The sequence below is a fragment of the Micromys minutus genome, assembly GCF_963924665.1.
Source record: "Micromys minutus genome assembly, chromosome: 10".
NCBI lineage: Eukaryota > Metazoa > Chordata > Mammalia > Rodentia > Muridae > Micromys > Micromys minutus.
In genome coordinates this window covers 4,277,534-4,302,814 of record NC_137979.1, presented here as the reverse complement: position 1 = coordinate 4,302,814, position 25,281 = coordinate 4,277,534, and the positions used below count along the sequence as shown (strand labels likewise).

General features: G+C 41.8%; 2 protein-coding genes across 2 annotated transcripts; one reads left to right on the top strand and one right to left on the bottom strand.

Moving 5' to 3' along the window:
* Positions 1-3,831: 3,831 nt before the first annotated feature.
* On the top strand, positions 3,832-4,624 carry LOC308426154 (uncharacterized protein MSANTD5; the record flags this gene model as incomplete). The annotated part of the gene is made up of 2 exons (XM_080923912.1): positions 3,832-4,063; positions 4,365-4,624. 2 exons carry the CDS (start codon positions 3,832-3,834, stop codon positions 4,622-4,624), a joined length of 492 nt encoding a protein of 163 aa, XP_080780038.1.
* An 18,419-nt stretch (positions 4,625-23,043) lies between these two features.
* MSANTD5 (Myb/SANT DNA binding domain containing 5) lies at positions 23,044-25,076 on the bottom strand (the record flags this gene model as incomplete). The annotated part of the gene is made up of 3 exons (XM_080924020.1): positions 23,044-23,318; positions 23,598-23,903; positions 25,043-25,076. 3 exons carry the CDS (start codon positions 25,074-25,076, stop codon positions 23,044-23,046), a joined length of 615 nt encoding a protein of 204 aa, XP_080780146.1.
* Positions 25,077-25,281: the final 205 nt, after the last annotated feature.

Here is a 25,281-nt window from a genome sequence, read left to right as displayed (position 1 = left end):
GCCTTGCTCAGAGGAAAGCAGATGGCCTTATCAACATTCTGTTGAGCCAGCATACCCCTCAATAGAGAGGACTTGAAAGGTGAATATAAGAGAAAAACCAGGGAGGCCAACATCTTCTCATCTATACTAAAGATCCTGGACAGTGCCTCTGCATAAGAATAAGACAAAGGTTCAGTCCTTGCTCTTTTTCACTGGCTTCAGGAGGTCTAGTTCAGATCCTACAGGCTTAGCAGCAGGTAGAAACAGCTTCTTTAGCTCTTTCTCAAGCTCAGGTGATAAAGCCTCTGGGAAACAGCTCTAGACTTCCTGTGCCTCTCCCTCCCTAGGAGGTCAACTTCCTGTTTAGCTACATCCGACTACTGCAGGAAGGCCCTGATTTCTCAGTCAGCCCATAACTGGTGGAAAGACCTGCAAAGGACAGAGGAAGGCAATGGAAGCATTTTTACATCACACACCTTTGAGCACTTCTTAGGGATCCTCCCTGTACACTGAGCAGCCAGATCTGGTTTTATTCACCTTGAAAGGATTACTAAGATTTGCTAGGAAGCCCTGGGATTCTGTATAGTCAGACTATTGCCTAGTATGATATGGGAGGGGGGGGGGAATAAGGACTTTTCTCTGAAGAACAGAGAAAAGACAGGACTTTGATGTGACTCTGGTTGCCCAAGAGAGCTGTCCTGAAGTGGGGATGACATCCAGCCTCCCTCACAATGAGCTTTTCACAGCCTCTGGGCCTATACACTGGACAGAGATCCCAGACTACCAAGCACAGTTGTGACATCACCACAACTGTTCACATCTCAGTTTCCACCACAACGTGCTGCTGTTTAGCGAAATAAATAAATAAACAAATAACTAAAGCATCAAAACTATTTTCACTCAATAGGAGTGTCACTGTTAGTCACATACCAGTGCATGGATTAGGGAATTAACACCTGGCTTCATCTGTAAAACAAGGAATTCTTAATTGCTGATTGATAGCAATTAATAAGAATACTTCTTATTCAGACTGACCAAGGAATAGCTCAGATCAATGTTTCCTGTACCCATGATTAAAAATATGTCAAATGACTATGTAGCTCAACTGGCAGAGGGAGTGCCAGCATGGCTGAGAAATTGAGTCATGAAAGAAAGATGGAAAAAAGGTGTGTGTGTGTGTGTGTGTGTGTGTGTGTGTGTAGGGGGGATGGCTATACAAAGGAATATTTTTTTTAATTAAAGATATATTCTCTCATACAGTAAATCCTGAACACAATTTCCCCTCCTTCAATTCTACTCAATTCCCTTTCACTCCCATATGTCCTTTCCCCTCAGTAGAGTCTCCCTGGTTCTCACTTCTGAAAAGAACAGACTTCAACTAGACTTGTTACTAAGCAGACAGACAAAACTGAAGACAAGTCTGGACAAGGCAACTCAATAGGAGAAAAAGAGTCCCGAGAGCAGGCAAATGAATAAAAGATACATCAGCTCCAATAGTTAGGGGTCCTGCAAAAACAGAGCCACAAATATATACAGAGGACCTGATGCAGAACTGGGCAGGCTCATGCTTGCTGCTTTAGAAACATGAGCCCATATGTGCCCTGCTTAATTGGTTCAATGGCCCTGTTCTCAAGGTGAAAGACAGGGTAATTTAATTTAAAGGAACATTAAAAACAAAAAACAAACAAACAAAGAAAATGAATGAATAGCTGGACCAGGAGAATCGATCTGAAACTTTAGGATCCAGGAAAAGAAGTCAGGGGCACCACCAGTAGGACTTGTTCACAGTTCAGCTACAACAGGCCAGGAATTACTTAGTATGATAAAGGAAAAACATGGGTCTCCAAAGGAAGACAACAGAGAAAAGAGAAAGGAAAAGAAAAGATGCCTTTCTCTCTTGAGGAGTTAACACTCAGTCTTCCTAGTTGACTTTCTCAGGTCTCAGGGCTTAAAATACATATTAGACTTGCTTACTCAGCTCCAACCTTGCTGCTCTATACAACCAGTGGTTTTTTTCCTCCACAGGATCACACGATATGAGTGCCTGACTCCTGGTTATAACCCCAGCAACTGGGAGATCAAGACAGGAAAGGCAGAAGTTGATGGTCATCTCTGTCTACAGAGTGGGTTACAGGATAGCCTGGGTTATGTAAGATATTTTCTCAACAAATCCAAGAAAACCTAAGAAGGAACAGAATGAGGGTTTGTTTTTTCTACCCTTGAAATTAAAGGTGTGGGTCTCTGTTCAGCCATGCTGCCCCTCAGTGTCCTTTGAGTTAAAGTGAACACAGTGCCGAGACCTTCTCATCACACCTGCTAGAAGGAGCTACTGGGTGTTTATAATGAGCAGGAAGGGCTCAGGACACAGGCATTCAGGCTGTCAATAGAACTGAGATGAAATAAAAGACAGAAAGGCTCAATGGTAGGCCCAAAGTTGGCAGATGCAGTGTGGCCTCTCATAGGAGAACCCACTGTTCCACCACACTTGCCTTTCCCACAGGCTGTACTTTTCTTCGACTCCCAGTCTCCACGTTTTGATCTTTGGGCATCTTGGTGACGATGTTGCCAGACACCACTTCCCCAATTATTATGGGTTAGCTACAATTTTAGAGATGATTCTTAGCTAAAATAAAAAAAAAAACTAAAAACATTGTGTTTTAGGGTTTTCAATTGGAGTTTAGGTGATGCACTGTGAATAGGAGCAGCTCAGGTCTTCTTAGAGGAGAAGGTTGAGGTCTTCTCAGAGGAGGGGGTTGAGGTCTTCTCAGAGGAGGGGGTTGAGGTCTTCTCAGAGGAGAGGGTTGAGGTCTTCTCAGAGGAGAGAGGGTTGAGGTCTTCTCAGAGGAGAAGGTTGAGGTCTTCTCAGAGAAGGGGGTTGAGGTCTTCTCAGAGGAGGGGTTGAGGTCTTCTCAGAGAAGGGGGTTGAGGTCTTCTCAGAGGAGAGGGACTTCAGGTATTTACTTTTCACTCCAACAGGAGCTCCTCTGATACACATGGATGTTTTCCCTGGTTAGTCTTCACCACCAAGGTTTCCCCTTAGGTGAGACTGAACCAGTGTTTGTAGATCAGGAATGAAGAGTCCATTGTCTTTGTAATACGGCAGGGGGCTGGTTCCAGGATCTGCTCACAGCCAACAGATTCTCGTTGCATGATAACATTTTAAATATTTTCATTATTCATTTCTGAACAGACAGAAGCAAACCAAGGTGAAAGTTTGAGAAACACTGAAGGATCCAATGTGGGCTGGAGTAGGAAGAGGGAAGGACAAAGGCCCTCAGGTATTCCAAGGCAACTCTGAGAAAGAACAAAGTATTCCATCACATTTGGTTTTTCTAAGACTTACAGGCTTTTGCAGGACCCAGATGTGGACAGCTGTGTCAAGGATAGACTTGAACTCAGTTGTCCCAGGTTTCTGTACTTTTTACAACAAACCCAAAGTCTTAGCAGCTGTGAACACTACCCTGGAGGGAGAAGGCTTGAGTCCAGGCAGGGACAATGTCTCCAGGTGTCACTTTTTCTGTTACAGGCTCTTTTATTCTGTAATATATTTTCTACAATGGAAGACACCTAAGCTTACTTGCATGTAAGGGTACTCCATGCTATTAAGAACAAAGTAGATGATAATTCTACTCTTATAAGCACATGAATAATCCTCCTGGTAACTGAATGAAGCCATTTTTTTTTATTTGTCAGTGTGTAGGAAAGGTCCCTACAAAAAATTCAGATGTGCATCTACATGGCATCAAAGGTGTCCATCACAGCCCTGTGTCCCTTTCAGGTTCTACCGGAAGCTCATGGACCGACTCTGAAATCAGGGTCTTCCTGCTGGAGTGGGAAGTAGTTGAACAGGAAATGGGCCATCCGGGCAGGAAGATCCACAAGAAGACCAGGGTTCTTTGCAGGCGCCTCTATCAGCAGGGCCTGAGGAAGAGCTGGGAAAGCTGTTTTGACCTGCTGCTGAGCCTACGGGATCTGCACAGGACTCTCTGCAACGAGAGGCCAGGGATTGAACCTTTATTTTCTCCTTATTCAGAGGCCCTGTACAGGATTCTGGGCACCAGTCCCCAGGGAAGCCATGTCCCAGGTTAGCCTCTTCTGTAGTCATTGTCCTTTCAAGTGCCTTAGAGAGCAGCATCAGCTGACCTCTCTTTCTGAAGATGGAGCAAGGCACACAGTGTGGGAATCCCCATTTCCACAAGCTTCCATTGCACACAGCAACAGTAAATGTCTGTCCTCTGTGTTTGTCTGCATTCTTTTGTCACCCCAAGGGAATGGGAATTGGACATGTTCAGGGTGAACCATGACACACAGAATAGATCATCACTTAGCATAATTCAGGGAGACTAAGACTGCCATACTTATGAAGACTCTCTTTTTCCTCTCAGGTCCTCTTGATGATGGGGCTGGTAATCCTCCACTTTCCATGCACCCTCAAACTCCCAGGAACCAACCTTGGGATTATGGTGTTGCTGTTCCTTCTGCACAGCTTCAAGGAAATGCACTACCGATGCTGTCCCAGGAGGATTCCATGATTCCAAGAGGGGAGCACTGGAACCCCAGCCATTCAATGTCAGCTCCAAACATAATTCCTAACTTTGCCCCTGGAGACCCTAGCTTCCAGCAGCCATGGCCCATAGCTGAATAACACCCAGATCCTTAGTGAAGACAAGTGACCATTCTTTGTTTATATTCCAAAAACCCCGGACTATGAAACCTTGTGGGTGTGGGCATATTTCTCTACCTCATAAGGGAAGACGTGTGGAGTTAAATAAAAGATCCTTATAGTGACCCTCTCTTGCCTTGTCCTTGTCACCTCAGTGAGGCACATAGGGAAGAGGGGCAACAGAATGTTCATTCCCAACATTGTAAAGGGCAAGGAAGCTACTTTTGCAGTTGTAAAGTTGACTGCAGACTCAAAACTGAGAAAGACGGACATATAGCCTAGCAAGAAAGCCATCAAAGAGAGCTCTTAGTGTGAAAAGGATGCTGAAATGTAGGTCTCCATACTTGGTGGCTTCAGATGGTGGTGTAGGTAAGACTCAGTTTTCTTTAATGTACTAGTTACTGGGCATTTGAACCATGCTACTCTTGGGGCCCATGAGTTTCCCCATAAACCATACGAACATCTATCTTAGTCAGACAGGGAGGGTCTACTGAACACACACCCCAAGACTGATTGATCAGGCTTGTGTGGAGAGCTCTTGGGGCTGCTTCTAGAAGTTTGGCAAGAATTTGACATTGGGTCAGGACGTGGAAGTAGGCTCAGGCAGGAATTTGACATTGCCCAAGACAAGGAAGTAGGTTCAAGGTCTCGATCATCTTGATAGGTCCCTGAGTACCACAGGATTTGTTTACCTTGTCTGTTCCCTGACCTAGAAATGACCATATTCTTTGTCTGTACTTAGAATGATATAAGAGCAGGCTGGAAAAATGATGAATCTGCTTCAGCGTTGGTTGGCACTGTCTGTAGTCATGTTAAACTGTTGTCTGTCATTTTTTTTTTCAGTCCTTGCTCCCTCCCTTGAGACCCAGGTGGCTGACTGAGCTAGCTTGGTCAGGGTCATAGCTCAGAATTTGGGGGCTGAGGCTATGGCAATGAACATTTCTCAAGGCTAGCATAAAATAGTGAGATCATACACAGGCACAAAAAGAGCTGCCCGATGATCAGCTCTGGCTCAAGCTATCTTAGATACAAGAGATCATATTGACCTTTAATTTGATGGGTTCTACATACAGCTTTGTGGAATTTAAGATTAGCAAACCTCATAACATACAGAACATAACAGGGTATGTGATTAGCATGACCTTGCGCTGAGTCAAGCTATTTTTCCATGTCAATAATTGGCAGGCATATTACAGCAACTATAATGAAATTGCTGGCAAACATGGAACAAAATGGCTGCAGTTATGGTAGCGAGGCAGATCTCAACATTCCAGTGAGCATACAGGACCACAAGCTGGGCTTGTTTGGTTTTCTTTTTGCTTTTTTTTTGTGGCGAGAGGTCATCGGGGTGTTTGGGGCTAGAGAGTGAGAAATGTATATGACCTGGGTTCATGGTTTGAAATTCCCAAATAATATTTAAAATTACTATGAGTTAAAAAATACAAACAGAACTAGAAAGAAATGAAAGATAACAGGGCTCAGTGGCTGAAGTCAGAGTTTGCAGATCCAGCGTGGCCTCCACCACACCTACCTTTCCCACAGTCCTTGGTTTCTTGCTATGCCATGGTCTCCCCCTAACCCACATAGCTTCCTTTTGTTCAAAGTGCATCTTGGTGAATATATTGACACAGATCACTTCCTCAACTATTATGGATTAGTTATAGCCTTAGAGATAATTCTTCTATACAAAATAACAGACTGAAAACACTGTGTGCTTCAAGTTTTCTATTAAGGTTTAGATCAAGTAAGAATACGCTAATTTATTAATTTGGCCAGCCATGGTAACCCCTATCTTTAATCTCAGGACTCAGAATTGATTTCCAGAGCCCAGAGACTACACAGTTGCACACAGTTAGTTCCAAGATCACCAGGGCTACATGGAGACCCTGTCATCCCAAAATAAATTTGAAGTAATTGATATAATCAATTTAGCCACTTCAGCTGATATACTTAGTCGAGACTATGTCTTGCTATGTAGCACAAACATTCCAGAAATCTGGGCCATCCGAATCCCCATGTGTTAGCCTCCTGAGGGATTAAGGGCTCCTGGTTAACCTTTGCTGACCCACCCTACACATCCAGGTAGGCTGGGGCTCACTCAGTCACAACCCAGAGCTTTATAAACAACTGGATCTGCACCTGCTTTCCAGACTTCCAGAAGTCCAGGGAAGTGAGCACAGCTCTTCCTCCAAATCCAGACTCTCTCTCATCCACCAGGACACAGTGAACTCCAGTTCCAAGACTCCTTGGAGCACACACAACTCAAGGAAAATGTCAATGATTTGAGGGGTGTATATGGGTACCGACTCTTGTATTTTGTGAAGGAAACCTGGAGTATTTGTTTTCAATTTTGCTCAAAATGTTATAACTACATGTGTGTCTCTGGAGCGAATCTCCTTTCCATGTGAATAGGAACTCATTTGGTACTGCAAGCCTCACAGAACGCTGAACCTGCCTCTGCTTCTGAAAAAAGACTTGGCAGTACAGTAACAAGCCGAGCATCTTTCTTATCTTTTTCAGAACCTATAGTTACTTGTTTCTAGAATTTGTTTGATACCTTAATATATTTGAATCAGAGCTAAAATTTATGGAGATATTAATATGTGTTTCTAGCAATAGGATAATAGAAACAATTGGGAAGAAAAAGAAATGAAGACCATCTCTGAAGTCTTCTCAAAGGAGAGGGACTTCAGGTATTTATTTTTACTCCAACAGGAGCTCCTGCAATATTCATATATGTTTTCCCTGGTTACTCTTCAGCACCATGGTTTCCCCTTAGGTGAGACTGAATCAGCGTCTGTACATCAGGAATGAAGAGTCCATTGTCTTTGCAGTGCTGCAGGGGGCTGGTTCCAGGATCTGCTCACAGCCAAGAGAGAGAGATACTCGTTGCATAATAACATTTTAAATATTTTCATTGTTCATTTCTGAGCAGATAGAAGCAAACCAACGCGAAAGTTTGAGAAACACCAAAGAATCCAATATGAATGGAGTGTGAAGGGAGCAGGACAAAGGCCCCCAGGTATGCAGAGGCAGCTCTGAGTTAAAAACCAAGTCTTCTATCATATTTGTTTCTTCTGAGACATACAGACTTATGCAGGACTCCAGATGTGGACAGCTGTGCCAAGAATAAATTTGAACTCAGTGGTCCCAGGTTTCTGTCCTTTAAAGAGATTTGGAGGCTGTTAATGCCTCCCTGGGAAAGAGAGAGGGCCCTTGAACCTAGGTAGGCGATGTCCCCAGGTAGCACTTGTCCTGTGACATCCCTTTCTACTCTGTACTCCACACAGTTGAGAGCAGGACAGACAGTAATCCTGGGCTTACAAGCACGTGTTCCTAATCGCTGGATAACTGAACGAGGCCACTTCTGGTTTGTCAGTGTTCAGGAAGGGTCCCTAAGATTAGTTCAGATACTTTGATTGCATCAAAGGCACTCATCACAGCCCGCTGTCTCTTGCAGTTCGTCCCCGTAGCTCATGGACCGACCCTGAGATCAGGATCTTCCTGCAGGAGTGGGAAGTAGTTGAACACGAAGTGGGCCACTCAGGCAAGAAGATCCACAAGAAGACCAAGTTTCTTTGCCAGCGCCTCTATCACTGGGGCATGAAGAAGAGCTGGAAAAGCTGTTTCCACCTGCTGCTCAGCCTGCAGGAGCTGCACAGGACTCTGTGTAACGAGAAGCCAGGGATTGAACCCTTGTTTTCTCCTTATTCAGAGGCCCTGTTCAAGATCCTGGGCTCCAGTCCCCAGGAGAGCTGGTTCCCAGGTCAGTCTATTCTGTGTCCCTTTCAGGTTCTGTAGAGAGCAGATTCAGGTGACCTGTCCTTCATGAGCACAGAGCAGAGCACACAGTGTGGGAATCCCCATTCCCCCGACCTCACCGGCCTCCATTGCACATAGCAAAATACATGTCTGTGCTTTCTGTTTGTCTGCGTCCCTCTGTCACCCCAAGGGAATGGAACTTGAACATGCTCAGGGTAGACCATGCCACATGGGACAGACCATTGCTAGCTGTGATTCAGAGAAAGTGAGGGTGACATTCTTATGAATTGTGTTTCTCCTAACCTCTCGGGTCCTTTCTATAAGTTAGGCTGGGACACAGAGTCTTCTTGAATAAATTTCCCCAGGGCTAAATCCAAACCAAACCAAACCAACAACAACTAAACCAACAACAACCACCACAACAACAACAAAAACCTCAGAGAATGATAGCCGAGGTGTTTCTTTGTAAAGAAGCTTTGTGGAATAGAAAAACCAGCTCCTCAACTACAAAGACCCAACAGGCATTTCCCAAAGCCAGTAATCTCCCATCCAGCAAAGGCTAACAAGGGGGGGTCTGAACTAAGGGGCTTAGTCGGCCTAAAGAGCTAACACAGAGGTCTAAGACCAACTTCCTAGAATGGAGGAGGGGTCCGGATCTGGTGAAGCAGATCCCATTTCAGTTGGAAGGCAGAAACACCTCTTGTGTGTGAGCTGAAAGACATTGTGTGGCCAAGCACAGGTCAGCATCTCAGCAGACACAGACTGAGAGCAAACAAGTAATCCAAAAGCAACAGAACTTCTTTTTAAGAATTAGTTATTTATTTTATGTATATGAGTACACTGTAGCTGTCTTCAGACACACCAGAAGAGGGCATCAGATCGCATTACAGATGATTGTGAGCCACCATGTGGTTGCTGGGATTTGGATTCAGGTCCTCTGGCAGAGCAGTCAGTGCTCTTAACCACTGAGCCACCTCTCCAGCCTGCAACAGAACTTCTAATCAGGTAAAAAATGTTTAAAAATCACGTTTTAATGTTAAAAAAATAAAGAAAATGGTATATGAAAATCCATAGCTTGATATAAATAATTTAAAATTAGTAAATTTAAAGAAGTAAGACATATGAAGATAAAACACACAGTGACACAGGACCTTTGGTCTTTATCTAATGCACTTTGCAGTGGTTCAGAGATGGGAACAAAAGTGAAAAAGACAATGCGGCCGACGTGGGCACATTACCAAGTATGATTACTATCGTACACCTTATACTGATAATCATAATGGCTTTTTATACCTTCTCAAAACGTGCTGTTAAAAAATTGAAAATTTTATAATTAAAAATGAGGAAAAAAAGAAAAGTTATAAAAAAAGGAGACAGGACTTAGAAGAAAAATTAGAACAAGAGAAAAAAATATAAAAACATAGAGACAGGCATTAGAGGAAAAGTTAAAAAATTATAAATAAAAAGAAAGAAAATATTAAGATAATAGGAATATAAGAAGAAAAAAGAGAAATGGAGACAGTCTTAGAAGAGAAATTAAAAAGATTACAAAGTTAAGAAAGATACTAAGATACAGACAAAAGAAATAAAGTCAGAGCCTAATAAACACCACATAATGAAAATCAGAAAAGTATACAAATGGCTGTTAGAAAATAAATCTTAGGGCTGGAGAGATTGCTCAGTGGTTAGAGCACTGACTGTTCTTCTAGAGGTCCTGAGTTCAATTCCCAGCAACCATATGGTTGCTCAAAACCATCTGTAATAGGATCTGATGCCCTTTTCTAGTATGTCTGAAGACAGCAACAGTGTACTTATGTATAATAAATGAATACATCAAAAAAAGAAGGAAAATAAACCTTAGCTGATCTGGTTCATATAAAAGAAACAGCAGAATACAATGCAATTCAACACGGATATGAACCAAATGGTGGTGGCAACTTGTAGACATGCTGGATTTCAGAAAAGATAAAGAAAATGTAACCGGATGCAGAATGCATTCACCATTTGTAAAACAGATATCAACTTCCTAGGCAATTTAAAATAAAATCACCTCCCAAGACTGGAAAGGTATGACAAGAACCATATTAATGCCTGCACCCCAGTTACAATGGTACTCATGGTGGAGAGAAAAGGCTGGGGAGATAGGTCAGAGAAATAGAACCACAGGTAATTTCTCAAGATCAGCTATGAGACAAAGGTCCACATGCTGAGGTCCAATTTACTTTATCACAGAAATAAGCTTTATTTAGGCTTCTGGAGATGTTTTTAAAGTTGAACAGATAATAAGTAGCTAGAAACAAACGTTTGCCTATTACTATAAATAGATGGTCTTCAAACACTTCAGCAATCTATGGAATATGACATTTAAAGTGTTTTTAATAACCTATATTTTGCTTTAACCACTACACTTGTGGAAAAAATAGGTACCAGTTGAGGTGGGAATATAGATTTCTGCATCAGTGTGATGCAGAAAATCTATTCCCCAAAGATTTTTCAGAACGTGTGGTAACCTGTGGTTGTGAGGCTGTCATTAGGCCCTCTGGACCTATACATTGTAATTTTGTAGCACTTTGTTTAATCTCATTAGAGTTCATAGATACCAATCCTGTCAGTGTTGAATTCACTCCAAATTCGCCATTCAGGATGCTATTCTATAATTAAAACAGAGACATCAGTTCCAGATTTAATCCATTATGGAACATTTATCCTCTTATTTTATACATTAATCAATTTTGCATTCTGGCCCATGTTTCCCCTCCCTCCTCTCCTCCCAGTCCTCACTTTGTTCCCCCCTTTGTCCTTACCAGTCCACTACATTTCTGCAGGTTTCTTTTCAGATACCAAAGGCCTCCCATGGAGATAAACCAGCCATTGCACATCAAGTTGCAGTAATGTTGAGATTACCCACAAATACTATATTTGCTGGTTATGGAAAAGTATTTCCCTCTGTTCTCAATTGTTAATTGATGAGCTGGAGGTGCCAGGTTAACAGGATTGGCAAATGTTTGTTGCTTTCCTGCCTGCCCCCAAAAGAAAGGTAAATTACCATGGGAAAGGTCAAATAACCCCTAAAGCCAACTGAATGAATATGGAATGTGGATTTTTGCATAATAAAGATCTGGCAATTAAAGATGGGGCTGAAGGACCAGGCAGAGAGACAGGGGAGCCAGAAGGAAGAATAGGAGCAAGACAGAGAGGTAAAGAAGTGAGAGCCACATGCAGGGAAGAAATGGCAGAGAAGTTGGGTTAAGTTAGAAGCTAGCTGAGAGACTGCCCCAGCAAATAGGCCAGCAGCGTTAAACTATATGGATGTCACTGAGTATTTATTAATACACCACAAGCGGAACCTCGAAAGCCTTGCAGTGTATGGCGCCCAAGGGGGACATGAGATCCAGGCCAGGGCCTGATATCCAGATTAGGCACAAGTTCCAGACATGAGATCTGGACGAGAAAATCTAGACACAGGAGCATGGAACAAAGACATCTGTCAAAGATGAAGAAGCTGAAATGCCAAACCTCGGAGTTGGTAATGAATACTCAGAACAGGCAGTCCTCAGAGCACAGAGCTTAGGGTAGAGGCTTAAGTACTAAAATGAACATCAAGTTTGAAAACAGTAAAAAGAAATAAGTAGAAATGTTTTGTAAATGTTCATAGACACTGAAAAAAGTGGGGGAAACTGAGTATAGACAGTCATAGAAAGAAATATCAAATGTCAGTATAATAAAGTGAAGTCTCCAGAGGAAGGAGAACATTAGTGAGATTAAACAAGAAAATATTTTCTGTGTTAAAAAATGGAAAATGTGATGGCAGAAGGCATTGGACCTCATATAGTTTCATTTTAGTCATCATCCTGGAGCCAGTTATAATAATGTGATAAATTAAATATGCTTGGTCCATATGGGAAGTGACACTATTATACGGTGTGGCCTTGTTGGAGGACGTGTGTCCCTGTGGAGGTGGGCTTTGAGGGCTCCTAGTGCTCAAGCTCCACCCAGTGCAGAAGGGAGAGCCTCCTCCTGGCTGCTGGAGCCTGAAAAACAGTCTTCTCCTGGCTGAGTTTGGATCAAGATATAGAGCTCTCGGCTCCTCCAACCCCATGTCTGCCTGCAGCCTGCCATGCCTCCTGCCACAATGACACTGGATTAAACTGTTAAAATTGTAAGCCACCCCAATTAAATGTCGTCACACATAAGAGTTGTGTCGGTCAAGGTGTCTCTTCACAGCAGTGGAAACCCTAAGAGGTTTGCCTCTGAGATTGACCATAGTTGTTTTTTTTTTTTTTTTTTTAGCACTATGTGTGCGTGCAGCGGAGGGACTTGGGGAGTGGCTGATTCGGCTATAGTCTACATCCTTCTCCTGTGGAGGCGGGACTTGGGGTGTGGCTAAAGCTTTGTAAAGCTGCCCCATTGCGGTGCATTAAGGCTGAGTGGGCTTACAATCCAGGAGTTCAGAAAGCACCTACTGTTTCATGATTACTTTCATAATCATTCTCGGGGCTTTAACTAGACCCAACTGGTTCATGCTCCCAGCATCGCCTGTTTGCCCCACTCATGACCAAGACAACTCTTATAAGGACAACATTTAAATGGGGCTGGCTTACAGGTTCAGAGGTTCAGTCCATTATCATCAAGGTGGGAACATGGCCTCATCCAGGAAGGTATGGTGCAGGAACTGAGAGTTCTACATCTTCATCTGAAGGCTGCTAGCAGAATACTGGCTTCCTGGCAGCCAAGATGAGGGTCTTAAAGTCCACAGTGATATACCTACCCCAACAGGGATACAGCTTCTAATAGTGCCACTCCCTGAGCAGAGTATATACAAATCATCACACCACTCAAAATAATATAATTCCAAATACTGGAAAGATTTAATAAAAATTATATTGGAAGCTGGCCCTCACTATACAATTGTGTATCTTGTGGAAATACACCTAGAGGAGGCTTCAGCTATGAAGCAACATAGAACCAGAGGTATTAATATTGTCAATGAACAGTTGCTAGGTGACGGTAAATATGTTGCATATGAATGCAGATTCTGTTGATGATGACACCTCAGAGCAATGTGTAAAGTATATTTAAATGCTTTGGACAAGATTTAAACAACAGGGAAGACAATCTGAACCATTTACCAAGATAATCTAGGGCTCAAATGAATCTTTGGTTGATTTTTTACAAAGTTTAACTTCAGTTGTAAATAGAGCTATATTACATCCAGATTCAAAAGAAGTATTACTCGAGTTGTCATCGTTTGAGAATGCAAATGCCAAACACAAGAAAGGCTGCTAGACTTTTGGCTATTTAAAGCCGGCTAAAGACCAGATCCACACCTTCTTATGGATGGATTAGAACTACTATGAAAACTGGATTCATTGTGATTGTATAGGCAATTGCTAAAAGTATGATGCTTTGGCTGTGGAAGATCAGGACATTTCCTAAAGGACTGTAGACAAATGGTTTCTAAGAATAATATTTTCTGTGATGATAATCCAGGGATAAATCTTCCTGGTTTATATGAAAGATATGGAAAGAATGGATAAAGGGCTTATAAATATAGATCACAGAGAGACATACAAGTCAATTTCCTACAATTGATAAACTGTCTAGGAGCTTTGATTGCCCCCTTTCCCCATCCCCATCCCCCCCAAACCCTCCTAAACAACATGAGCCACTTACTCCCTGTCAGCCAAGGAGAGACTGTTCTAGAGAGCAACTACAAAAATTAATGCCTGATAAGACAGACGGTTAATGCTCTAAGCTTAACTACTCTGATGGATAAAACAAGACACCAGTAAGCAAGCATTTTGGCAAACCGCTCTAAGGGATCAGAGACCAAAGTTAAAATTACAATTAGATAAAATTGAGATCGAAGGCCTATTGGTTTGTAGGGCAAAAGTACCAAGAATTTTACAAGATTCTTGGAATCAACTTGGCCCCTTCAAAGCCTCCTAGGAATTAGAACAGGTAAAGTTTTAAATGGACTAAATGTATACCACCAGAAGGTTAGATAGGAAGACTAAGGACTATATGTGACAGATATAGCCATGAATTTATGGGAATTTAGGAATTATTGCGACAGTGGAAAACACAGATTAGCATTTATTCAACTTCAGGAAAATGCTGTAAAACAGGAGATATTCCTGATAAAGGTATTAAAAAATGTTATGAAAAAATACTTACAGACTGTCCAGGCAGCTCATAGTCAAGACACAGAAGAAGTTGGCTGTCCAAATTTATAAGGAGAACCACTGTTGGTAAAAGCACTAATTTTCCTACTGTTAAAAGGGTTAATTAATAAGCCTGTTTGGGTAGAGCTATGTTCCTTAAATGGAAAGTCTATAGGCCTTTGAACAACTGGTCTAAGAGCAGTTTGAGGTTCAACATATAGAAGAGTACATCAGCCCTTGGAATTCTTTTAGGCTTATCATTAAAAAGAAACTTGGAAAATGAAAGTTGCTACGTAATCTAAGAGCCATTGATAAGGTAGCACAGCCCGTGGGTTCCTTACAACCTGGGTTCCTTTTAACTTCCTTGTTACCAAAGACATAGCCTATTACAAAAACTTATTTAAAAGATTGCTTCTTCTCAATACTCACGGAATAACAAGACAGAGAAATGTTTGCTTTCACAATGCCCATATTTAACCAAAGACAGCCCATTAAAAGTCAGCAATGCAAAGTTTTACCACAGAAATGTTAAACAGCCCCACCTTGTATAACAGCCATTAGAGATAATTTGTAAACAGTTTTCTCAATCAACAATTTATCTTTATATGGATAACATAATGCTTGATTTTGATACAGACACTTTAGAAAAAAATGTTTGTTAAAATAAAAAGAATTTTAACATGTGGGGGAATACATGCTGCTCCTGAAAAAATAGGAGGAAATTTTATCAGTTTTCTAGGATATAAATTAGGTCTATAGAAAATTCAGCCACAGAAAGTACAGATCAGTTACAGACGCTTAATGGTTTTCAAAAATTTCTGGGAGCAATAGGCTGGCTTCATCCTACAATTGAATTAACTACTCAAGAATTAAGTTGTTTATTTCAAACCTTACAAGGTGATACAGACTTAAGTAGTCCAACAAAATTTATCAGCTGAAGCTGAGAGAGAACTGGTTCCGGCAGAAAGAGATTACAAGATGCACATGTGGATTGCTTGTATTTCAAGCTTGACTGCATTTTATTTATTTTTTTTACCTTCTACTCATTCCCCCATAGAAATTCTAGTACAGAGTGACAACAGCATCTTGGAATGGATAATTTTTAGCACATAAACAGAGTAAAAAAATAAAAACCTATATAGGAAAGGTTTTTATATTTGATTGTTAAAGGAAAAATTAGACTTTGGAAATTAATAGAAACATACCCAGTAGAGAGTATAGTAGCTTATATTAATGCTGAAATTACCTCATTGTGAGTAATCAATGAAGACAACAACAAAACCTCCAAAGCAAGTAACTGCAGTTTATCAAAAGAACAATTTGGATCTTCCTCTTATAGTGTGATGGCTATTCCCAGTTGTCAAATTGATTATATCTGGAATGAACTACAATCCAGAAATGAAGGGCACACTTATGAGTCAAAGAATCAATGAAACAAAGATTTCATTGTTTGAGAAAATCAACAAGATAAACAAACCCTTATCCAGAGGATTCAAAGGAAGACGGGGGAGAGGGAGAGAGGGAGAGGGAGAGGGAGAGAGGGAGAGGGAGAGGGTAAGAGGGAGAGGGAGGGAGAGAGGGAGAGGGAGAGAGGGAGAGGGAGGGAGAGAGGGAGAGAGGGAGAGGGAGAGAGGGAGAGGGAGGGAGAGAGGAAGAGAGGGAGAGGGAGAGAGGGAGAGGGAGAGAGGGAGAGGGAGAGGGAGACAGGGAGAGAGGGAGAGAGGGAGAGGGAGGGAGAGAGGGAGAGGGAGAGAGGGAGAGGGAGAGAGGGAGAGGGAGAGAGGGAGGGAGAGGGAGAGAGGGAGAGGGAAAGAGGGAGAGAGAGAATTCAAATTAACAAAATCAAAAATGAAAAGGATAACAAAAGATATCCAGGAAATCTAAAGAATCTTTAGATCATACTTCAAACCTGTTATCCACAAAATTGAAAAATCTAAATGAAATGGAAACTTTTCTTGATAGATTCCACTTAAGAAAGTTAAATCAAGATCAGATAAACAATTTAAATAGATATATGCTCTAAGAAAGCAGAAGTGCTCATTAACAGTCTTCTAGCCAAGAAAAGGCCCGGGGCAAGAAGGTTTTAGCACAGAATTCACTAAACTTTCAAAAAAGAGCTAAGACCAATACTCCTTAAATTATTTCACAAAACAGAAACAGAAGAAACATTGTCATTTTTTAAAAATGAGGCCACAATCACCCTGATTCCCAAACCACACAAAGACTCAATAAAGAATGATTTTCAGACCATTTTCACTCATAAACACTGATACAAAAACACTCAATAAAATACTCACAAACAACTCAAGAATGCATAAAAATATAATTCACCTTGATAACCATTCTAAAAATGCATGGGTTGCTCAACATATAAAATCTGTCAATGTAACCCACCATATAAAAAACTAAAATAAAAAAAAACATGACCATCTCATTTGATACTGAAAAAGCTTATGACACAACCCAACATCCTTTTATGAAAAAGGTCTTTGAGACATCAGGGATAAAATGTGCATACCTAAACATAATAAAGAGAACACAGAGCAAGCCAATAGCTTGCTATTGGAAAGACACTCAAAGCAATTCCACTAAAACCAGGAACAAGAAAAAGCTGTCCATTCTCTTTATATCTCTGTTCAATATAGCACTTAAAGTTTTAGCTAGAGCAATAAGGATATCAAGGGGAAGAAGTCAAAGTGTCACTATTTGCAGATGATATGACAGTATACATACTCAACCCCAAAAATTATACCAGCGAACTCCTACAGCTGATAAACACCTTCAATGAAGTGGCTGGATAAAAATTAACTAAAAAAATCAATAGCACTCCTATATACAAACAATAAACAGGATAAAGAAGAAATCATAGAAACAACACCTTTCACAACAGGTACAAATAATATGAAATACCTTGGTGTAACTCCAAGCAACTGAAGATCTGTATGACAAGAACTTTGAAGAAGGAAACTAAAGAACATATCAGAAGATGGAAGATCTCTCGTGTTCATGGATTGTAGGATTAAAAAGGGCCATCTTTTCAAAAGCAATCTACAGATTCAATGCAAGTCCCATCAAAATTCAACACAATTTTTCCAAACTTTGAAAGAAAAATACTCAAATTCATATGGAGAAACAAAAAACCTAGGACAGCTAAAAGAACCCCGAACAATACAAGGACTTTCAGAGGTATCACCATCCCTGATTTTAAGTTGTACTATAGAACAATAGTAATAAAAACTACATGGTATTGGCATAAAAGCAAACAGGTTTGTCAGTGGAATCTAATAGAAGACTGAGAAGTAAATCCATGAAGCTATGGACACTTGATTTTTTTGACAAAGACAAAATTATATAATAAAAAAAAATCTTCAAAAAATGGTGCTGGTCTAACTGGATGTCTGAATGCATAAGAATGCAATTAGATCCATATTTATTGCCCTGCACAAAACTCAACTCCAAGTAGGCCAAAGACCTCAACAAAAACCCAGATACGCTAAACCCGACAGAGGAGAGTTGGAATACCCATGGACTCATTGCACAGGAAACAATTTCCTGAATAGAACACTAAAATGGACAATAAAAAACTGAGAGCTCATAAAATTGAAAATATCTGTTTTTCAAAGGCAAAAGACACCATCAAAAGGACAAAATATAGCCTACAGAATGAGAAAAGATCTTCACCAACCTCACATCCAACAGAGGACTAATATGTCCAATATATAAAGAACTCAAGAAGCTAGACATCAACAAGATAATACAATTAAAAAGGGGGGTACAGATCTAAATAGAGGTTCTCAATAGAGGAAAATCAAATGGCTGAGAAGCACTTAAAGAAATGCTCAACATCTTTAACCATCAGGGAAATGCGACTAAAAATGACCTTGAGATTTCATCTTACACCCCTTGGAATGGCTAAGATTAAAAGCGTAAGTGACTGCTCATCTGGCAAGGATGTGAGGGCAAGGTAAACACCCCTCCATTGCTGGTGAGAGTGTAAACTTGTACAGTCACTTAGAAAAGCACTGTGATGGTTTTCCAGAAAATTGGGAATCAAAGTTATATAATATCTCAAGACCCAGCTATATCACTCCTGGGCATAAACCTATAGGACTTTCAACCATATCACAAGGACACTTGCTCTGTTAAGTTCATAGTAGCTTTATTCGTAATAGCCAGACACCAGAAACAACCTACATGTCCCTCACCCAAAGAATGGATTTTAAAAAATGTATCTTTACACAATAGAGCATTATCCAGTCGTTAAAATCAATGACATTATAAAATTTGCAGGCACATAGATGGAAGAAGAAGGGATCATCCTGAGTGAGGTAGCCGAGACCCAGAAAGATGAACATCGTATATACTTACTTGTAAGTAGATATTAACCATAAAATAAAAAATAAGCACGATACAACCCACAGACCCAAAAAAGTGAAGGAACAAGGAGGGCTCAAGGTGGTGGTGGGGGAACACATGATTATCACTGAGAAGTGTTAGATTAAAGGAGAGATTGGAATGGATGGTGGGAATGGGGTTGGAACAGGAGAGATCAGGCTCGGGGGAGGACTGAGGAAGGGAACACTGGGAGAAATAACTAAAATCAAGGAACATCTCTAGGATGAGCTAGTAACCTAATGTAATGGAAACTCCCAGGAATCTATGAGGGTGACCCTAGCTAAGACTCCTAGCAATGGGGGATGTGGAGCCGGAACCAGCTAACTCTTGTGACCTGGCAAGACTTCCATCAGAGAGACTGGGAAACCAATCCAGCTACAAAAGCTTCAACCTACAATTTGTCCTGCCTACAAGATGTGCTGGGGTAAAAGTGGTGAGGAGATTGTGGGAAGGGACAACCAATGACTGGTCTAGCTTGAGACCCATGCCATGAGAGGGAGCCCACCCCTGACACTGCCTGCAGGGCCAAGGACCCAGAGAACCGATAGCCCAGAGATCTAGGAGAACCAAACATGTCTGCCCCTCCCCAAAAGTCAACAAAATGAATCTTAATGATGTTCCGCTCTACTCATACACTGGTGCCTAACCTAACAGTCACTGGACAGGAACAGGTAAGAGACTCATAGCTGAACATTAGGCAGAGCTTGGGGAATCCTTCGCAAACAGGGAAGGACTGTAGGGGTGAGAGGGGTCAAGAACACCACAAGAAAATCCACAGAATCAACTAACCTGGGTTCGCAGAAATTCACAGAGACTAAACTGCCAAGCAGGGAGCCTACATGGGACTGACCTAGGCCTCTGTGTATATGTTATAATTTTATAGCTTGGTCTTCATGTGGGACTCCTAAACAGCAGGAACAGGAGCTATTTCTGATTCTGATGCCTGCCTTTGGGACCCTTTTCCTCCTACTGGGTTTCCACTTCTAGACTTAATAGGAGAGTGGAGGTGCCTAGTGTTAATTCAACTTGGTATACCAGGGCTGTTTGATACCCATGGGAAGCCTGTCCCCTTTCTGAATAGGAGCAGAGGAGGAATGTATGGTGGGAGGGGGATGGTGGAGACTGGGAATAGATGTTTGAAGGGAAACTTTGGTCAAGAAGTATAATTAATTAATTAATTTTTTGAAAATAAGAAGAAAACTTCTACAGCACTAACTCATTCTATGGCTAGTGTCTCTATTATAACCAGAGAAGAATGGCTTGCCCAAATGTCCTGTTATGGAGGTAAATTCAATGCTGATAGAATTGGTAACTATGAACTCTAATGAGATTAAACCAAGTGCTACAAAATTACGACGTCATTAGGTCCAGAGGGCCTAATGACAACCTCAGGTTTGTCATGTTCTGATTAATCTTTGGGGAACAGACATTCTACAGCAAACTAATGCTATATTCCCACCATTAATGGTACCCATTCTTCACAAGGGTAGCGACTAATACAAAAGATGGAATATCAAAAAGAGAAAGGATTAGGAAAAGACATTGAACCAATATTGCCACAAGGACAAAATCGTCAACATGGATTGGCCTATTCATGGAGACCATTGAGAAATACCACATATAAAAACTGCACGGAGACCCAGGAGCTACTGGACATCCCAGTACCCCTTTTAAAAGCAAAGAAAGGTTACAGGCTCTTCAGCAGTTAGTCTAAGAACAGCTGGAAAATGGGCATAAAGAGCCTTCTCTTTCTCCCTGGAATTCTCCAGGTTTTGTAATTAAAAAGGAAATCTAGTAAATGGAGATTATTGATTGGTTCAGGAAATATCAATGCCACCATGTGGCCAATGGGAAGTTTACAGCCTGGTTCACTTACACCCACAGCTATTCTTAAAGATTGGCCTTTAATAGTTCTGAGTTTAACAGACTGCTTTCACACTATATATATTCATCCCAATGATGAGGGGGATTCATGATTTTCTCTTCCCTCTCTCAAACCTAAAGTACCTCTGCTCTGATATGAAAGAACTGCATCATCTCAAGACTGGGCAAACTCCCCTACTGTGTGTTAATACCATGTAGGAAGGGTTTTAGAGCCCGCGAGAAAAGCCTTGCCTCAGCCTTATGCTATTTATTTTATAGATAGTATCCTGTTAGCTACCTTCAAAAGAGGAAGAGCTACAATCCATATATGACAAGACTCCAGACAGGCTATGTAAAAATGAGCTTATTACCACCCAGGAAAATACAAGAAGATCAGACACTTCCCTATCTGGGGCAACTAGTAGAAACTGGAACAACTGTGAAACCACAATGAGATGTCCACACAGACAATTTAAAAACACTTAATGCTTTCAGACATTATTAGTCAATATTAATTGGCTACATCCTACCTTAGGAATGCCTTCGGTATGCCTTAGGAATATCTAATGTGTTGGATGTTCTTCTAAGAGGCAAGAAAAAAACCACAGGCATTTCAATCCACACTAAAGGAGCCATTTATGTATCCAGTGGACACTTCCCTTCACTTAAACTTACTGATCCCCCTCTAAACTGGCTTCTACAGCTATCTTAGTACATAAGGATAAACCTTTGGAATGGATTTATTCAGACCATAAGGGCCATAAAACATTAACTGCTCATCTTACTCTTGCTCAATTGGTACATAAGGGAGGACCTAATGTCAGTAATTACATGACCATTAGCCAGTAATCAGTTCTGAAGAGCATTTCCACACTCAGTAAATTTTTACATCTCATTTATAGATTTTTTTTGTAGAAGACATCATATTTAGTAGGTAAGCTATGGTATTTTTCTTATATGAACTCAATTTGTGACTAATAAATTGTCTAACATAATCCCATTCCAAAGGTATTTATGTAATTTATTGATGGCTCATCTAATGGTGTAGGATTCCAGGCCTGGATATAAACCAATCTTTTAATACTTAATATTTCAGCCAAAAAGGTACATATGGCTGTTTCGATTCCTATATTACAGTTAATCAGAAAACCCTTAGATGTTATTTCAGATTCTGCCTATGTGGTGGGATTATTTCCAGCCACAAAAAGTGCTTTAATTTGCCTTTGTATTCTGAGATGTTTCCTTAACCACAGAATCCACGGTGATGGGTTAAGACTTGCAAACATCCTTTGCATATTACTTATGCCCCGTGGATACTCCAACCTTCTCTGACTTCCTGATTTCACTGCAGGAGGAAATAAGAAAGCTAATGCAGGCGCACTTGCCTCTCTGGAGTGAAAACGTCTACACTAGCAGAACATTAGGCTGAGGGGACAAGAAGCAAATGGCAGCCATGGAAGTGTGAGTGAACCAGCAGCTGGAAGAGCTAAAGCAATGAGTGCCTTGTTTTTTTAAAAAAGGAGGGGCAGTGGGACATGGAAGGCATCTTCGGACCCTAGAGCACTAGCAACTAGCACTAGTAACTAATTCCTCCGAGAAGCCCGAAGCACCCGAATCTCAACAAATATTGCCATCAGCTATAGGCCACATGGCAAAGTCTGTGACAACATGGAGCACGATCTGAAGCCACCGCTCTGTTTATGCTTCTTCATATCCCACAAGTATGTCCGACGTAAGACTAAATCTTCAGCTATCTTTTTCACTGCAATAGATGAACCAAGTTCTGAGTAAGGCTAAACAATCCCTTGATAGCTACATCCGTAGCTCCAGGCATTTCGCTTGTGCGGCGGCGAATTTGAGGCTGCGAAACACTGGACAAGGGTTCTGTAACGAGGGGGCTGGAGAAATGAAGAAGCATGAGCAGGCGTCTCTGGAAGCAGAAGGTGCCCTTTGTGGGAGAGGAGACTCCACGCCAGGAGTCAGGGGGAGACGGACAGGAGAGGGCAGGTTCCAGGGGACCAGGGGATGAACCTAAAATAACCATCCACAGCCCCTCTTCTTGTATGGACCCTGTGAAGCTATAGGATAAGGCGCCAGGGAGTTTCTTCATGGATCTTCACGTAATTTCACATTTTCTTCTCTTATGAGGTAGAGAAAGATGCCTAAATCCACAACACTGCATGATCCTGGGAATAAACAGAAAATCTCCGCTTCTTTTCATTGGGGATCTTGGTGTAAATCACAGGCTGACCATGGTTGCTCGATGCTGGGGTCTTCTGGGACAAAGCCAGGAAGTAGGTGTGGGATTGACAACGGATAGCTGGGATTCCAGGGCTCCCATGTGGGGAATGGGGACTCCTCCTGGGACATCACTGGCACTGGGTTCCCTTGAAGCTGTGTAGAAGAAAAAGTGGTACCATAATCCGAAGGCTGGTAACTGAAAGGTTGAGCGTACGTGGAGAGCATAGAGTCAGCCTCATCGCAGATAGGACCTGAGAGGTAGAAGAAACACAACTCATAAGAATGTCATGTTCCCTCTGTCCCATGTGGCATGGTCTACCCTGAACATGTTCAAGTTCCATTCCCTTGGGGTGACAGAGGGACGCAGACAAACAGAAAGCACAGACATGTATTTTGCTATGTGCAATGGAGGCCGGTGAGGTCGGGGGAATGGGGATTCCCACACTGTGTGCTCTGCTCTGTGCTCATGAAGGACAGGTCACCTGAATCTGCTCTCTACAGAACCTGAAAGGGACACAGAATAGACTGACCTGGGAACCAGCTCTCCTGGGGACTGGAGCCCAGGATCTTGAACAGGGCCTCTGAATAAGGAGAAAACAAGGGTTCAATCCCTGGCTTCTCGTTACACAGAGTCCTGTGCAGCTCCTGCAGGCTGAGCAGCAGGTGGAAACAGCTTTTCCAGCTCTTCTTCATGCCCCGGTGATAGAGGCGCTGGCAAAGAAACTTGGTCTTCTTGTGGATCTTCTTGCCTGAGTGGCCCACTTCGTGTTCAACTACTTCCCACTCCTGCAGGAAGATCCTGATCTCAGGGTCGGTCCATGAGCTACGGGGACGAACTGCAAGAGACAGCGGGCTGTGATGAGTGCCTTTGATGCAATCAAAGTATCTGAACTAATCTTAGGGACCCTTCCTGAACACTGACAAACCAGAAGTGGTCTCGTTCAGTTATCCAGTGATTAGGAACACGTGCTTGTAAGCCCAGGATTACTGTCTGTCCTGCTCTCAACTGTGTGGAGCACAGAGTAGAAAGGGATGTCACAGGACAAGTGCTACCTGGGGACATTGCCTACCTAGGCTCAAGGGTCCTCTCTCTTTCCCAGGGAGGCATTAACAGCCTCCAAATCTCTTTAAAGGACAGAAACCTGGGACCACTGAGTTCAAGTTTATTCTTGGCACAGCTGTTCACATCTGGAGTCCTGTATAAGTCTGTATGTCTCAGAAGAAACATATATGATAGAAGACTTGGTTTTAAACTCAGAGCTGCCTCTGCGTACCTGGGGGACTTTGCTCTGCCTCCTTCACAGTACTTTCCACCTTGGATTCTTTGGTGTTTTCCAAACTTTCACCTTGGTTTTCTTCTTTCTGTGCAGAATGAAAAAAAAAAAAAAAAAACATTAAAACTATTTTTGTGCAAAGACAATCTGTGTCTTGGCTTCAAGAAGATCCTGGAACCAGACCCCCTGCAGCACTGCAAAGACAATGGACTCTTCATTCTTGATCTACAGACGCTGGTTCAGTCTCACCTAAGGGGAAACCGTGGTGTTAAAGAGTAACCAGGAAAAAAAAAAAATGTGTATTGGAGGAGCTCCCAAAGCCCCTCCCTTCATTTCCCTTTCTTTCCCAACTCCTTTCTGTTTTCCTAGTGCTAGACATCCACATCTATGCATCCTCATAAATTCTAGTTTTGATTCAAATATTAAGATATTAGATTAATTAGATGAACAAACAATTATAGGTCAAGAAAAATGTACCAAGAGTGTATGGCATGTTTCGATAATCCCATCTCTTTTCAAAGAGGTGGAGGCAGGTTCAGAAGTTCAGGGTCATATGGCCTAGCCTTGGATCAAGGAGATGTTGCCTTAAACAAAGGAAAAACCAGAAAGGCCAAGTACTAGGAAAGGACCAACTTAGTATGTGTGCTTGTTGCAGACATAGCTTCAAATTCAAGGTAGTTAACTATGTTTTGCCAAGTTGCCTTGGCTGTGGACATAGTCCACATTGCCTTCCATGTTTGCTCTGAGTACCAAATGATTTCATATTCATAGGGAGAGGAGATGCATGCAGAGGTAAAAACTTAGCTATACAATTTATGAGAGCAATTGAAGACAAATATTTCTGTTAAGCTCCACAGAACACAAAAGCGGATCCCCCACATGGACTCCCAAATCACCTGCATTTCTTGAGCCTGGGTGTGCTCCACGGAGTCTTGGAACT